The 18522-nt window shown below is 40.7% G+C and overlaps 1 protein-coding gene across 1 annotated transcript; it reads left to right on the top strand.

Moving 5' to 3' along the window:
• Positions 1-901: 901 nt before the first annotated feature.
• On the top strand, positions 902-1300 carry LOC138873579 (uncharacterized mitochondrial protein AtMg00820-like). The gene has a single exon (XM_070152049.1). It carries the CDS (start codon positions 902-904, stop codon positions 1298-1300), a length of 399 nt encoding a protein of 132 aa, XP_070008150.1.
• Positions 1301-18522: the final 17222 nt, after the last annotated feature.

Here is an 18522-nt window from a genome sequence, read left to right as displayed (position 1 = left end):
CCAAAAATACAAAAAATATGTATTTTTTGTGATTTTCTTTATTTTAAATCCAAACTATGGTTAATTAATTCCTAATTGTAAAAATAAAAATCCTAAGTACACATGCAACGTGTATTTTTTAATTAATTAAACAAAATAAACACTCACAGACAAAATAATTATGAAAAATGTCACGCGAAATTCTTAAACTTTTACCCAAATGACATTTGTTTTATTTTTCGATTTCTTTTGGAGTAGTTTTCGTGAAGCAAAAATCACGTGCTCACAGATGCAAATGCTATGTTCTCAACAATGGAAATGATCAGTTTGGTAAGTTCGATGCCAAAAGTGACGAAGGGATATTTCTTGGCTACTCTTCTCAAAGCAAGGCTTACAAGATATATAACAAGTGGACTCAATGTGTTGAAGAAAGCGTCCATGTTATTTTTGATGAATCTCATCCATCATTTGAGAAGAGTGCTGAGGAAGATCAAGATGGAGAACCCTTACTTGTTCTTAGTGAAGTCATTAACATGACAAACAGAAAGGCAGACATGATGAGTCAAGTGAAGGAGCCAAATAAAGATAACGCTGCCTCATCATCAACAGAACCAAGCACTTCAATTACAATCACTAAAGCCGAAGAAAGAGTGGTTGATGCAGTTTAGGGAATTCCACTGCATTTGAGAGAATGATAGAAGAAAATTAGCCAAACATACCTTCCTCCTCTCAGAATGAACCCCAGACATCTAACTGGAGACATCAAAGTTCTCACCCTATAGACAACATAATCACTCCTCTAGTTTCCGGAGTTCAAACCAGGTCAAGAGCTAGAAATTCACTTGCCTTCTCAGCCTTTCTCTCCCAGATTGAACCCAAGAACATCAAGGAAGCCTTAAAAGATACAGATTGGATTACAACCATGCAAGACGAGTTGCATCAATTTGACAGAAATAATGTGTGGCACCTGGTACCCAGACCCCCAGATAGAACCATTATAGGAACCAGGTGGGTATTCAGAAACAAGCTCGATGAACATGGAATTACCACAAGGAACAAGGCCAGACTAGTGGTCCAAGGCTACAATCAGGAGGAAGGGATTGACTATGATGAAACATTTGCTCCAGTGGCTCGCATGGAAGCCATCAGAATTCTGATTGCCTTTGCTTCTCATATGGAATTTATTTTGTTCCAAATGGATGTCAAAAGTGCATTTTGGAATGGACTGCTTAAGGAAGAAGTCTATGTGAAGCAACCCCCTAGGTTTGAATGTCATGAGCACCCTGAATATGTGTTCAAATTGGACAACATATTGGGTTAAAGTAGGCTCCTCGAGCATGGTATGAAAGATTGTCAAAATTTCTCTGAGAAAATGGGTTTAAGAGAGGGAAGATTGACAACACTCTTTTTTTAAAGAAACAAGGAAGGAACCTGCTCATTGTTCAGGTTTATGTTGATGATATCATTTTTGGAGCAACAACTGACTCTCTGTGTGAAGAATTCATAAAACTTATGGGAAGCGAATTTGAAATAAGCATGATAGGGGAATTAAACTTCTTCCTGGGTCTTCAAGTAAAACAATCCCCAAAGGGTACTTCCATTTGTCAACAAAAATACATCAGGGAACTCTTAAAGAGGTTTGACATGGAAGCATCAAAAGTGATGGACACTCCCATTGCAACTGCCACTCGACTAGACATGGATGAAATTGGATCTCCTGTGAATCAAACAATGTATAGAGGCATCATTGGGTCTCTCCTCTATCTCACTGCCAGTCGACCTAATATTGTCTTCAGTGTGGAGCTATGTGCGAGGTTTCAATCAAATACCAAGGAATTTCACTTGAAGGCTACCAAAAGAATATTAAGATATCTCAAAGGCACATAGGACCTGGTGCTATATTATCCATCAGGTGACAGTTTTAATCTGATTGGGTATGCTGACACAGACTATGCAGGTTATCTTGTGAATAGAAAAAGCACTTCTGGGATGGCTCACTTCTTAAGATCATATCTTATCTCTTGGGGGACAAGGAAACAAAATTCAGTGGCTCTTTCAACAGCTGAAGCTGAATATGTAGCTGCAGCATCCAGCTGTGCTCAGCTTCTGTGGATCAAGCATCAACTGGAGGATTTTGGAGTTCCTACTGAGAGTGTGCCTCTACTATGTGACAACACCTGTACACTCAATATGGCAAAGAATCCAGTTCAATATAAAAGGACCAAATATATTTATGTGAGGCATCATATTCTGAGAGATAATGTGGAGAAAGGGTTGATATGCATGAAGTTCTGCAGCACAAAAGATCAAATTGCAGACATTTTCACCAAGGCATTGAGTAGGGAATAGTTTGAAAGAAACAGAGTAAAGCTGGGACTGTTGAAGCCAAATTAAGAACTTGATTCCTCTTTAGCTGGCTTGTATTCTTAAGAAATAATTAGTTCAAAGTGTTTTTTGGCCTTGTTTAACTCACTTCAATACCGTTGCAGGTAGACATGCATGATACGCATAGAAGCAGTAGATGCAGTACATGACTAATAAAAGAGGATTAATTCTTTTCAAAAAGGGCTTGAAGAAAATGTTTTTTCGAGAACCAGGTTCTTGTACTAAAGGTTAGTAGTTTTGTGCATCATTTAATACACATCTTAAAAGGTACAAAATACAACTGCCATGTCATCAACTTTTCAGATCTGGCTATCACGTGCCTTCAATTCAAAATGTTCCATCTCCCTCTGAAACATCACAATTCTCCACGCCCAACTGTCGTTTCAGAACCGATGCCTATTCTTCTCCCTTCATAATTATCCTCTCCATTTAAAAACCCCTCTCTTATATCCTTCTTAACCATAGGCCCTATTCTAGATTCATCAAAAAGGAAAGGATCATCACACCATCTCTTTCAATGGCTGAGAAAACTTCCGATCTCTCTGCCTCAACTGTAACCATCTCTGACCCATCTATGGAACCTCTCGCCTTCACTAAGTCTTTGTCACCCTCTATCACTCCTACCGCTACAGTCATATCTTCCCTAGTTTCCCAACCTTTTCCCAACTCAGAAACCCTTGAAATTATTATTTTGTTCTCTCCGTCGTCTGTTTCCCACACCAGTCAAACCCTAAGTGGAGAACAAGGTCAAAATACTGAGTTCACAAAAGGCTTCGCCATTGTTGTCGTCAACTCTAGGTTGTGGAAGCACTAGTTGAAGAAGAAAAGACTGTGTTTGTGGTATCCGCTGATGAGGTATTGCATGAAGTTATTTCCCAGAAACATGAGTCACAAAACGTGTGGGTAGAAGGGGCGATTATGGTTGTTGAAGGGGATGCAGTAGTATACACTACTGGGGCATCACATGAGGAACCTAATCCCTCTCCGGAGGACCCAGGTCAGGACTCTCATCCCCAGGATAGTGTTGTTCCTGCATTCGATGTTGTTCCCCTAGGAATTTAATCACCATAAATGTGATCTAGTGATGAAGAAGACCTAGACAACATGTCCCTTGTTGCATTCATAAGTAAGCGAAGGGTTGTCTCCACTCTTGAGTCTGAAATTAAGAGGCCTACTACCAGGCTTCAAGTCAAAATGGCCTACAACTTTACACTCCAAAAGAGAAAGAAAAATAGTAAGAAGAAAAGAAGAAAGTTGGTGAATGATAGTGTACTTGTAAGTGATAAAGTTATTCTTGTAGTGGAGGTGGAAGAAGGAACTCTTGAGGAGCCAGGTTCCCTTGTAAGGCGGTCCTCGAAAAAGGTTGAGTCTGTTTCTATGGAGAAAAGGTCTACTTCTAAGTTCAAGTTGAAGAAGGCAGTGAGTGATGAGGATATTCTTGTCAAGTCCAAGGGGAAAGGCAAAGTCAGTGGAGAAAAGCATAGGAAACGCAAGTTTGAAATAGTTGAAGAACCTAGTTCTAGAAAGAAAGTAAGAAGTGAGGTCTGCCTTGGCTCTGAGCACCTAAGCCATCAAAAGGTTCTGCTAGGTTGTACGTTTGACCCAACAATCTCGAAGATGGCCGGAATGTGCCAAATTCTGAAAATGGTGGAGTTACAACAATGGATGCATATATTCTACATTGATGCCCCTAAAGTGTATGAGGAGGAGGTACAGAGTTTCTTCGCTAGTCTTTTTCCAGTCACTACTAACCATGTTTGTGCGTTTGTCAATGAGGTGGACATTGTCTTTGACGTGAAATTTCTTGGAGAAATTTTGCAAGTTCCTACAGTTGGGGTGTCGAGTGTATGAGATGTCTGTCAGTACAACTTCAGAAATGTAGTGGTGAAAGATAATTCTAATCAGAAAGGGGACCAGATCCATAAGAAAGCACTACTTCCTGTCTACCAACTGTTGTTTGAGCTGGTTAACAAAGTCCTGTTGCCTCGAGCAGAAAGGAGGTATGTAACTTCAAAATCTGATCTATACCTAATGGAGCAACTAGACGGTTTCAACCCTATGAGTCTGCCTACCATAATGATTGAACACATGTAGAAGGTGGCCAATTTAAAGGATGGTAATCACGGGCTTCCCTATGGATTCTTGCTCACTCAGGTGTTCAAATTCTTTGAGGTTCCACTGGGAACAGGTAAAGTGGGGACCCGTAAGTAGACATTCTCTCAAACAACCTTGGAAGAGTGCGAGTGTATTAAGAAGTATGGGGTGTAGGAAGTACTTCAACTGTGTCTCAGCTCATCAATGCCCAGAACAGTGCAGCTGAGGAAATACGTTGATTGAAGGCCAGGAATGCTATCCTGGAAGGTCAACAAGCCCAAGCGGTTCCCATGTCAAATGATGAGATGATCCGTTTGACCCAAGAAAATGCTGATCTCAAGGCGCAAGTCGAGAACCTAAAAGCTGAACTGCTCAACTAGCAAAAGTTGGGAAACACCCGAATAGACCTTGTTCTCCAGACACTTATTGTAGCTTCCAAACCTTTTCCTCCTAGTGCCCCCTAAAAACCCCTTCAGTGACTAGTTTTCTGGATATGTTTCTTCTTCTTTGTCTCTCTATTGATTGTTGTTGGATGTTTTTTTTTTGCTTTTTTTATAGTTGGGATGTACTACTACTACTACTCTTGTGAACAAGTCCAATGTAGCCTCTTCCTTTTTTCAAAGGACGAGTCATATTAAAAATTATTAATATGAATCCTTTTTCTTATGTCTCGTACTGCCGCTCTGTGTTCTATTCTTTCTCATGATTGTGTGCACATATGTGGCATGAGTTAGCTTAGCTGGACTTCTTTGTGTTGTTGTTCTTTTTTAATGATGCCAAAAGGGGGAAATTACACATTGAGGAACTGGTTCTTAGAGGAGACTAATACAGGACTCAGGGAGAAACACATTGGGGAACTGGTTCTTATGCTCTATTATTCTTTAAGGCAAGGCATAGTCTCAGGGGAAACTCTTTGAAACTGGTTATTTGGTTTCTACTGCCCCAATTCCGATTTATAATTGTTGAAGTTTGTCATCATCAAAAAGGGGGAAATTGATAGATCTTAAATTCTCTTGCATGATGTTTTGATGATCTAACAAACTTATGGCTAAGAACCAGATAGGGAACCTGACCTACTTGGATTACTGCAATCGTTAATAGATTTCAGCTAATGATGAATTGCTACAGCTTCAGGAACTAGGAACCAAAAAAGGACCTGATGCTTTTGTGGTTTCCTCATAGCAGTATAAAGTCATTTGGAAACAGCTGTAAATGAAGTGACCGACGACACTGTTTTTGCCGCACTGCACACACTATCAGCCCACTCACTTTCTAACCAAACAATGTACTCACTTTCTAACCAAACAATGTACTCACATCATTTCAAGTCAAGTGATCAAGATGTACCAAATGTGCTTTATACAAAAACATTACTGGAAGGTTTCTGTTTCTTATTCAAGCCTCTTGCAAAAACAGAAAAATCATCTTCTCAAACTTGAAGAACAGGGTTGAACGCCACTACAGTCCAGTTCCTAAAAGATTGATGTTTGATGTCCTAGTTGAGTTGTATCCTTGTTATTGTACTTACTATATCTCCTAAATTGCTTATCTAGAAGCATACTGATTAGGAATCCTCTTGTAAATCCGTAAACTCGTTGAGTTTATGTTGTGACTAGATTTAGTCATAAGGAAAAATCTTTGTAATCGTAGAATTACAAAGTGGCTTGTGGTGATAGCATCACAAGTTAGAAAAAGTTTTTGTAACTAGGATAGTCACAAAGTGGCTTGTGATAAAGGTACCACAAGTTAGTTGAGTAAACTCTTTGCAATAGGAAGTATTGTAAAGTGGCTTGTAATAGGTAAGATTACAAGTTAGTGAAGTTAAAAGCCTACAAGGTAGGTCGTGGTTTTTGATCCCCTTGTGTGGGATTTATCCACGTAAAAATCTTTTGCCTCATTTACTTACTGCTTTACTAAGTGCTCTCAGCAGAATCTTGTAGAGGACCATGTACTCTACAATTTGGTGGATCCATACAATATAACATATTAGAACCATTCTCGAGAGTCGTCCACTCTACTCAAACTGCAATTAGCCCGATCAAAAGAACCGAACAACATGTGCCTCATTAGCACTTCAGACCCTACAGAATGCAACCTCATCCCAATACAACCAAGCAACTTCCTGCTCTATGCACCGAGCATCCTTTACCAACAACAACTCAAGACATTCTATGATTCTCACACACCTATGAAGCATACTACAACCTTTGTCAAAAAATTTCCTTTACTCGAGCCATCCTTGGTCTCAATATCCATAGGCCATAAATGATTCACCAGTATGCCTCAAACTGGAACCAACATAACACATAACTGTGCAATCAACTAATCAATAGCAGACTCCCCCACTTGGCTCGAAGCCATAGATCAAAACACACTCAAAAACTCATAACGCATATACTCTATTGCTGCCATAATACCATAGTGAGCTTAAACTCAACCATTCATACACTCATGAAACACAGACTACCTGGTACTTTAAATCTTATGCAAATTTTGCATTCACTCTAGTAACAGTTGAACCCCACTCTTTTAAGCGGCCCAAATTTAAATTGCAACACATATATTACACTTGTATATGAGATCTCCTAACAAACAACATAAGGATTGCACAACCTCAGAACACTCTGCAGGAGATAACCCACCTGCTCTGCCTCCAACTAACATTTCTGTATATCTTCCACCGTCATAAACATTACGCAGTCACTTAGTCTTCCTGAGTCTGAACTCATACCACAACATGAAATTTACTTTAATCCCAACTAGGAGACATGAAGAGATTCTTCACATGCCCATAACTCAGGGCTATACCTCAAATCGAGATGAAAATCAAGAACCTAATATTTCTTGCTGCCCCAAAGCAGACCCTACTCGCCTCATTCGATTCATATGAACACATCTCGCAGTCACTTCACCTTCATCACGTAGCTATTCAGTCATTACTTCCCTTAATAGGGATACCACAGAACATATAGATCCAGAATCACGCGCTCACGCAATCAACAGCTTAGGGCTCAAGCTATAGGCAAAAATTCGGCCCCAAGTCTTCTAGACTGGCCCAATATAAACACATAGAGATCACATCTTTCCCCTAGATCAGGGAATCACAAGTCATCGATGCACATCTAATACTGAGCGCTCATGCGCGCATACGAACGCGTGGAAGGAATTCAAAGAGTTACTTTTCAAGCTGAATCAAGGACGCATGATAAGAATTCAAAAATGTGAAGTTTTTTCTAAAGGTTCTGCAGCCTCCCGAGGATAAATACAGACATCTCCGTTATGATCCGCGAGACTCTACTAAACCTGCTCATGACTCATGAGACCTATGTAACCTAGGCTATGATACCAACTTATCATGATCCAAGACCAACTCGGTCGTGATGACGCCTATCGTGAAACTAGGCCAGCCGACACAACTCCCGAATCAACCATTTTTTTCCAATAAAAGTTGTTTTTATACCATTTAAAAACAATAATTCTCATAATGAATTTTAAAGAAAAGTGTGGAATAATTATACAAGCCCGACATCGCGGTGTTACTAGTCATGAGCATCTACCAAGGTCTGAGTACAACAAGAGTCTAAAATTATACTAAATACAATAATGAAAATGAGAGGAAGGAAAGCAGTGCTGCAAACATTGTGCAGCCACCTTGCTAACTCCGACGACTCTGCCTCTTAGCAATCAACACCCGGTACCGGGTTCCGAAATACCTGAATCTGCACACGAGGTGCAGGGAGTAATGTGAGTACTCCAACCCAGTAAGTAATAAGAGTAAATAAAGACTGAGCAATAGGAAATGATGAATCCACATTTATGATAAACTCAATAAGCACAACAGGATTTCAAATCAGAATACGAGTCAATCGTCTCATTTAAAATCTAGCTTTTGGTAAAAATCATTTGAATTTTCTTTCCAACAGTTTCAATAGAGGTTCAATACAATTTATAATTAAAGAGATGAAAATCATAATCGGCCCCTCGGGCAAAACATAGTTTGTATACAGCCCCTCGGGCAAAAACAGGAATCATAAACACCTCATATCATAAAAATCTTAGTGGAAATAATAAAGCCAAATCAGTGATTCAACTCCGAACATCTCATAAAAACTCCAGCTTAAATGAAAGTTGTTTCAAAGCATTTGTTCAATATTTTCAACAGAAGCTCAGTATAAAGAGGAGTGGAAACAACAATTTCCTAAAACAAGCCCCTCGGGCAAAGCATCACTCATATATGTATACAGCCCCCCGGGCAAGCCTCTTAGTCACTAGAGACTCAAGTCTCATCAATCAGTGCTCATACTCAGCACTCACACTCAATAAGTACCATATAGTAACCGCTGCGGTGTGCAGCCCGATCCATATATTGTTGCGGTATGTATCCAGATCCATATATCACTGTGGCGTGCAGCCCGATCCATATATCGCTGCGGCGTGTAGCCCGATCCATATATCTAGTCAATTGTGCTCACTGGGGGTGTGCAGACTTTGGAGGGGCTCCTACAGCCCAAGCGCTATATCGTTGCAGCGTGCAGCATGATCCAACATATCGTTGTGACGTGCATCCCAATCCAAATACATACATAATCCTCACAAACAGGCCATCGACCTTTCTCCGTCATTAACCTCACCATTAGACCCTCGGCCTCTCTCCGTCATTAACCTCACCATCAGACCCTTAGTCTATCTCAGTCATTAACCACACAATCAGACCCTCAGTCTATCTTAGTCATCAACCTCACAATCACTCGGACCATCAGTAAAACAGGGAACTCAGCCCAAACAGTTTTCACATTTTAAGATTTTAAGTGATAAAACCAGGTTTAGACAATAAACAGGTAAATCATGACTGAGGATATGCTTTCAAAACAAATAGAGTGAGGAAGAATAGTAAAAATGCCCTTAAGGATCTCAACAGGTCGGTACAAGGCCCCAAACATGGCATACAACCCAAAATATAATATCAATCTCTAAAATATGAAATATCATAAGATTTCAAATCAAATACGCGACTTAACAGTCGTACAAGACGGACCAAGTCATAATCCCCAACGGTGCACGACTCCACGCTCGTCATCTAGCGTGTGCGTCATCTCAAGTAGCACAACGATGTGAAATCCGGGGTTTCAAACCCTCGGGACAGCATTTACAATCATTACTTACCTCGATCCGGTCCAAACTCTAACCCGCGATGCCTTTGCCCTCACGTATCGACCTGCAGATGCTCCAAATCTAGCCACAATCAGTACATAACCATTAGAATATGCTAAGGGAACAAAGCTCACTCGAAAATATCCAATTTACATCAAAAATCCCGAAATTGCTCAAACCCGGCCCCCGGGCCCATATCTTGGAATCCGACGAAATTAACATTAATGGAATCCTCATCTCTCACGAGTCTATACATACCAAGAACATCAAAATCGGGCCTCAATTCCCCCCTCAAATTTCCCATTTACACTCTCCAATTTCAAGCTCTAATACCCCAATTTTAGGCTTTAATTTCCACATATTTCATGATTAAACAAGTAAGAATCAACATAGGATCGAGTATAGCGTTTAAAAATCTTACCTCCAAGTGTTACCCTTCGATTCCCTCTTCAATCTTTCTCAAAAGCTCCAAAATCGTTCAACAATGGAGAAAATAGACCAAAGCTCGCGAAACTCACTTTTAAACATTCAACCCCAGGTAAAATTACCTTCTTCGCGAACGCGACCGGTCTCTCGCGTTCGCATAGACCAAATTCACTGCCTCTCCATTTTTTCCTTCGCGAACGCATACAATTTCCATGTGAACACGATGCTTAGCCTTACCTGGCTTTCGCAAACGCGGTCCAACTCTCGCGAACGCATAGCACATTGGTCTGGGGTGCCCAACGACCTTACTCCTCTTCGCGAACGCGACCCCAGTCTCGCATCCGCGATGCACATGAAGCCTCCACCTTCGTGTTCGCGTCCCCTTCCTCACGAACGCGTAGAACAAAAATATAAACATATAAAAACATCATTCGCGAACGCGAGTCCCTGACCGCGAATGCGAAGAACAATTTGTCTGCAACACAAAACTAGCAAAAACTGCCAAGTCCAAAGTCCCAAATTGATTTGTTTAACCATCCGAAACTCACTTGAGGCCCTCGGGACCTCAAAAAAACATGCCAACACATCCCATAACCTCATTCAAACTTGTTCCAACCTTCGGAATGCTCAAAACAATATTAAAACATCAAAATCACATCGGATTCAAGCCTAAGAATTTCAAGAACTTCCAAATTCCATTTTTGATAAAAAAAAATCCAGCCAAACCACATTCGAATGACTTGAAATTTTTCACACACGTCACAAATGATGCAACGGAGTTACTGCAACTTTTGGAATTCCATTTCGACCCCTATATCAAAATCTCACCTATCAACCGGAAGACGCCAAAATCTCAATTTCGCCAATTCAAGCCTAAACCTTCCACGAACGTCCAAAATGCATTTCCGATCACGCTCTTAAGTCCCAAATCACCTAACGGAGCTAACCAAATCATAAAAATTCCGATCCGAGATCATATAAAAACAAGTCAAATCTTGGTCAAACCTTTCAAATTTCAAGCTTCAAACTGAGAAATGTTCTTCCAAATTCATTTCGATACCCTGAAAACCAAAACCAACATTTTACATAAGTCATAATATATCACACGGGACAAGTCATGCCCGAGAACTGGCGAGCAAAGTGCAAAAGATCAAAACGATGGCTCTGTTCGTTACATCCTCCCCTACTTAAACATACGTTCGTCCTCGAACGTGCCCAAAGTTGTTTCAAAAGCCAACCAATCGCTGAATAACCTTACTATGAACATACCTGGGGGTGATCCCACGTCACTCTATCTTATATAGGTCCGATAACACAATGTAACTGAAATTCCACTTCTTAAATCATCCACAAGATCAAAGTCTCACATTTATACTCTGAATAGGTCGAATAAGCTGTAATAAACCATACATGTGACCTCAGGTGCAATTACATGACATACCACATAACTCAAATACTTGTAGCGATAACTTCTAATCACAGCAGTTGCACACAACCAAATATCGATAGAGAAACTCTTATCAACTAAAGTCTCATTCCAATACTTTCATATACTACCATTGATAAATGAAACACGCAGTAAGCCATAACCAGTTCCCCAGATCAACTATTCATGAAGTCACTTCTCCTTTGGCAAGGACCATCGCAAATTTCTGAGCCGAACCTCGATATTATCCTTCTAACATGCTGAAATCGAACCCACTTGTATTCATTAAAGATCCCAACAATATCATCTAATCCAACACAACTACTCTAGTGACATGACATATCAATACAGACCAAAGCCACGACTTGTGCAATCTGCACACCGATAAGCAACAATCCGAACATACCTAATTCATGAAAATGACTCAAATGAAAGAGATGTACCGCAAGCTCACCAGTACCATCACACACAATGTTAAGAACCCATCACACATCATAAAAAAAAAGAACACACGAATCGAACCCGCAGGATCATACCTCCACATAGCTCCGCTCCAATGCGCGACCTCATCCAAACACTGGTCCACATGAAAACACCTTAAGTCACTATGCTCAAAATCGACAACCGTGTACAATATGATGTCTAAAACCAAAGCAATCATCATAACCACCGCAAAACAATTGACATAACATTACACATACCCGAAGGGACACAACCGATATGCTACCCGCCGAGCAATACCTGATACTCTTCCCACTCGAATTCCACTGAGAGGCCCTAATAACACCGCACCACATGTGCCTATAATCAACAAATCCTAACGGCTCACAACACGAAAAGGTAACTCATTGATCCCCCTGATTACTAATAGCTCAATAGCAACCAAATCAACACATCCCTCACCAATGGCAACTCGAAGTCAACAAAGCCGTCTCAATGCAAAACACACATCCATATAGGTCTACTAATGAACCACATATCAACTCTAGTCACACACAACAGATAAATAATCCTCCAAAGGTTCACAGTAACTGAATCATAGCACACACTATCATCTGACTAACTTACCCACATCTTTGTCGTCCACAACCACGAGCTAACCTGTATATGAGAACTTCTAGTCTCCAAGTCCATAAAACACACGAATTACCATATCTGATCCCAATTCCGCTGCTCGCATATATAACACACCTCTAGTACTCAATCATCTCATGAGAGGTACACCTATAATTCTTCTGAGCCACCAAGAAACTCGAATATCATCCGTCGATTAGACAAGATAGTGCTGCAATACCAATAAAGCATCTGTAACTCAAACACATCGCCCTTTCTGAAATGTTATACCCTCATCAAGCCACACCAATCAGGGATCTCATTTATCTAGTCACCTGAAGCTTCCCATGATATCTAAGAATTTGTGACCTTCTTTTCAAATCTGAACCGTGTCCTTACAAATGCAAATCTCAATCCTACACCACAACCACATAAACCGTACCATCCTAGGATAACCACGAGAACTTCATATCCCTTCCGGGCACAAGAAGCTACGTACTCAATTAGCCAAGAACTTTCCATTGAACCCATCTAGAAGAAAATCACTACACCTCACATGCTCCTCATGCCAGTAGAAAATGTACACCTCCAAACCGTGGCAGAAAGCCATCAAGAACTCTCCGAATTTCATTTGCACAAAACTAAACCGTCAGGACTACATCCTTCTAACTCAACCAAGCTACGCAGGCCACTAAAACCCAAGAGAATTGTCGTGAAACACCTGTATAAACTTATTACCTCATAAGCATCCAAAGAACTAATCATATCCTTACCACACCGATCCGGCTTACTGCCAAGCTATCCCATCTATTTGAGTTTCCTTCTAATCTACCGTCAGCTTGACACTTCTTCTTGCTACAATACTACAAATACTCAATCCAGACTCACCACACGAGACCCAAGCACAAACCCACACCGTCTAAGACTCATAAGCCGCTGAATACTCTCTTAAATATTCCCAAAAACACCACATTCAAAATACTTTACTTTAAAGAGACTTCCTGCGAATCTAAATCCCTTACATTTACCTTCCTGATACTGATACATAGAATCCCATAATTGATATAGAAATGCCACAAATCTTGACATCTTCCAATGAAAACTCAGTTTTTAGCCACACATACAACTTGAAAATACCCAATTGTTACATGTAAAATCTTGAACACATTAGAACCATTCTTGAGATTCATCCACTCTACTCAAACCGCAATTAGACCGATCAAAAGAACCGAACAACCTGTGCCTCATTAGCACTTCAGATACTACAGAATGCAGCCTCATTCCAATACAACCAAGCAACTTCCTTCTTTATGCACCGAGCATCCTTTACCAACAACAACTCAAGACATTTCGTGATTCTCACACACGTATGAAGCATACTACAACCTTTGTCAAAAAAATTCCTTTACTCGAGCCATCCTCGGTCTCAATCTCCGTAGGCCATAAATGATTCACCAATACGCCTCAAATTGGAACCAACATAGCACATAACCGTGCAATCAACTAATCAATAGCAGACTCCCCCACTTGGCTCGAAGCCAAAGATCAAAACACACCCAATAACTCATAACGCATATACTTTATTGCTGCCATAATACCATAGTGAGATTAACCTCAACCCTTCATACACTCGTGAAACATAGACCACCTAGTACTTTAAATCTTATGCAAATCTCGCATTCACTCTCGTAACAGTTGAACCTCACTCTCTTAAGCGACCCAAATTTAAATTGCAACACATATATTACACTTGTAAATGAGATCTCCTAACAGACAACATAAGGATCATACAACCTCAGAACACTCCGCAGGAGATAACCCACCTTTTTTGCCTCCAACTAACATTTCTGTATACCTTCCACCATCATAAACATTACGCAGTCACTTAGTCTTCCTGAGTCTGAACTCATACCGCAACATGAAATTTATTTCACTCCCAACTAGGAAACATGAAGAAATTCTTCACACGCCCATAACTTAGGGTTACACCTCAAATCGAGATGAAAATCAAGAACCTAATATTTCTTGTTGCCCCAAAGCAGACCCTTCTCGCCTCATTCGATTCATATGAACACATCTCGCAGTCACTTCACCCTCATCATGCAGCTATCCAGTCATTACTTCCCTTAATAGGGATACCATAGAACATATAGATCCAGAATAACGCGCTCACGCAATCAACAGCTCAAGGCTCAAGCTATAGGCAAAACTTCGGCCCCAAGTCTTCTAGACTGGCCCAATATCAACACACACAGATCACATCTCGCCCCTCGATCATGGAATCACGAGCCATCGATGCACATCTAATACCGAGCGCTCATTAGTCCAAACAAACGCGTGGAAGGAATTCAAATAGTTACTTTTCAAGCTGAATAACACAATAAGAATTCAAGAATGTGAAGTTTTTCCTAAATGTTCTGCAGCCTCCCGAGGATAAAAACAGACGTCTTTGTACCGATCCGCGAGACTCTACTAAACCTGCTCATGACTCGTGATATGTAACCTAGGCTCTGATACCAACTTGTCACGACCCAAGACCTACCCGGTCGTGATGGCGCCTATCGTGAAACTAGGCCAGCCGACACAACTCCTGAATCAGTCATTTTTCCCAATAAAAGTTGTATTTATACCATTTAAAAACAATAATTCTCATAATGAAATTTTAAAGAAAAGTGCGGAATAATTATACAAGCCCGACATCGGGGTGTCACTAGTCATGAGCATCTACCAAGGTCCGAGTACAACATGAGACTAAAAATATACTAAATACAGTAATGAAAATGAGAGGAAGAAAAGCAGTGTTGTGAACGTTGTGCAACCACCTTGCTAACTCCGACGACTCTGCCTCTAAGCAATCAACACCCGCTATCGGGTTCCAAAATACCTGAATCTGCACACGAGGTGCAAGGAGTAATGTGAGTACTCCAACCCAGTAAGTAATAAGAGTAAATAAAGACTGAGCAGTAGGAAATGATTAATCCACATTTATGATAAACTCAATAAGCACAGCAGGCTTTCAAATCAGAATACAAGTCAATCGTCTCATTTAAAATCCATCTTTTGGTAAAAATCATTTGAATCTGCTTTCCAACAGTTTCAATAGAGGTTCAATACAATTTATAATTAAAGAGATGAAAATCATAATCGGCCCCTCGGGCAAAACATAGTTCGTATATAGCCCCTCGGGCAAAAACTGGAATCATAAACACCTTATATCATAAAAATCTCAGTGGAAATAACAAAACCAAATCAATGATTCAATTTCGAACATCTCATAAAAACTCCAGCTTAAATGAAAGTTGTTTAAAAGCATTTGTTCAATATTTTCAACAGAGGCTCAGTATAAAGAGGAGTGGAAACAGCAATTTCCTAAAACAAGCCCATCGGGCAAAGTATCACTCATATATGTATATATCCCCTCGGGCGAGCCTCTCAATCACTCTAGACTCAACTCCCATCAATCAGCGCTCATACTCAACACTCACACTCAATAAGTACCATATAGTAATTGTTGCAGCGTGCAGCCCGATCCATATATCGCTGCGGCGTGCAGCCCGATCCATATATCTAGTCGACTGCGCTCACTGGGGGTGTGCAGACTCCGGAGGGGCTCCTATAGCCTAAGCGCTATATCGTTGCGGCGTGCAGCCCGATCCAACATATCGTTGTGGCGTGAAGCCCGATCCATATATATATATATATATATATATATATATTGATATGGCGTGCATCCCGATCCATAAATATATAATCCTCACAACCAGGCCCTCGGCCTCTCTCCGTCATTAACCTCACCATCAGACCCTTGGTCTATCTCAGTCATTAACCACACAATCAGACCCTCGGTCTATCTCAGTCATCAACCTCTCAATCACTCAGACCATCAGTAAAATAGGGAACTCAGCCCAAAACAGTTTTCACATTTTAAGAATTTAAGTGATAAAACCAGGTTTAGACAATAAACAGGTAAATCATGACTGCGGATATGCTTTCAAAACAAATAGAGTGAGGAAGAATAGTAAAATTCTCCTAAGGGTCTCAACAGGTCGGCACAACAGTCGTACGACACGGAATAGTAAAAATATGAAATATCATAAGATTTCAAATCAAATACGCGACTTAACAGTCGTACGGGACGGACCAAGTCACAATCTCCAACGGTGCAGACTCCACGCTCGTCATCTAGAGTTTGTGTCACCTTAAGTACCACAACGATGTGAAATCTGGGGTTTCAAACACTCGGGACAGCATTTACAATCATCACTTACCTCGATCCGGTCCAAACTCTAACCCGCGATGCCTTTGCCCTCACAAATCGACCTGCAGATGCTCCAAATCTAGCCACAATCAGTACATAACCATTAGAATATGCTAAGGGAACAAAGCTCACTCGAAAATATCCAATTTACATCAAAAATCCCGAAATTGCTCAAACCCGGGCCCCGGGCCCACATCTTGGAATCCGACGAAATTAACATTAATGGAATCCTCATCTCTCACGAGTCTATACATACCAAGAACATCAAAATTGGGCCTCAATTGTCCCCTCAAATTTTCCATTTACACTCTCCAATTTCAAGCACTAATACCCCAATTTTAGGCTTTAATTTCCACATATTTCATGATTAAACAAGTAAGAATCAACATAGGATCGAGTATAGCGTTTAAAAATCTTACCTCCAAGTGTTACCCTTCGATTCCCTCTTCAATCTTTCTCAAAAGCTCCAAAATCGTTCAACAATGGAGAAAATAGACCAAAGCTCGCGAAACTCACTTTTAAACATTCAACCCCAAGTAAAATTACCTTCTTCGCGAACGCGACCGGTCTCTCGCGTTCGCATAGACCAAATTCACTGGCTCTCCATTTTTTCCTTCGCAAACGCGTACAATTTCCATGCGAACGCGATGCTTCGCCTTACCAGGCTTTCGCGAACGCGGTCCAACTCTCGCGGACGCATATCACATGGGTCTGGGGTGCCCAACGACCTTACTCCTCTTCGCGAACGCGACCCCAGCCTCGCGTCCGCAATGCACATGAAGCCTCTACCTTCGGGTTCGCATCCCCTTCCTCACGAACGCGTAAAACAAAAATATCAACATATAAAAACACCCTTCGCGAACGCGAGTCCCTGACCGCGAATGCGAAGAACAATTTGTCTGCAACACAAAACTAGCAAAAACTGCCAAGTCCAAAGTCCCAAATTGATTTGTTTAACCATCCGAAACTCACTTGAGGCCCTCGGGACCTCAACAAAACATGCCAACACATCCCATAACCTCATCCAAACTTGTTCCAACCTTCGTAACGCTCAAAACAACCTTAAAACACCAAAATCACATCGGATTCAAGCCTAAGAATTTCAAGAACTTTCAAATTCCGCTTTTGATCAAAAACCCAGCCAAACCACGTCCGAATGACTTGAAATTTTGCACTCACGTCATAAATGACACAATGGAGCTACTGCAACTTTCGAAATTCCATTCCGACCCCTATATCAAAATCTCACCTATCAACCGGAAGATGCTAAAATCTCAATTTCGCCAATTCAAGCCTAAACCTTCCACGGACTTCCAAAATGCATTTCTGATCACGCTCCTAAGTCCCAAATCACCTAACAGAGCTAACCAAATCATAAAAATTCTGCTCCGAGATCATATACAATCAAGTCAAATCTTGGTCAAACCTTTCAAATTTCACGCTTCAAACTGAGAATTGTTCTTCCAAATTCATTCTGATTACCCTGAAAACCAAAGCCAACGTTTTACATAAGTCATAATACATCACACGGGACAAGCCATGCCCGAGAACTGGCGAGCAAAGTGCAAAAGCTCAAAACGGTCAGTCCGGTTGTTACATGACATTTGGGCTATTTTTGGTAGATATTTTGTTTGGGCTAGTTTTGGTTGAAATTGCTTTTAGAATGACAATTTAGGTAGTTTATCTTACGGGAATATACCAAAGAAAGACAATATTTACCAATTACTAGCCATGTTAGTCATTACTACTT

Source organism: Nicotiana sylvestris, chromosome 7 (assembly GCF_000393655.2).
Source record: "Nicotiana sylvestris chromosome 7, ASM39365v2, whole genome shotgun sequence".
Taxonomy (NCBI): Eukaryota; Viridiplantae; Streptophyta; class Magnoliopsida; order Solanales; family Solanaceae; genus Nicotiana; species Nicotiana sylvestris.
Note: the sequence above shows the minus strand (reverse complement) of the source record. Positions and strands in the feature narration are given on the sequence as shown.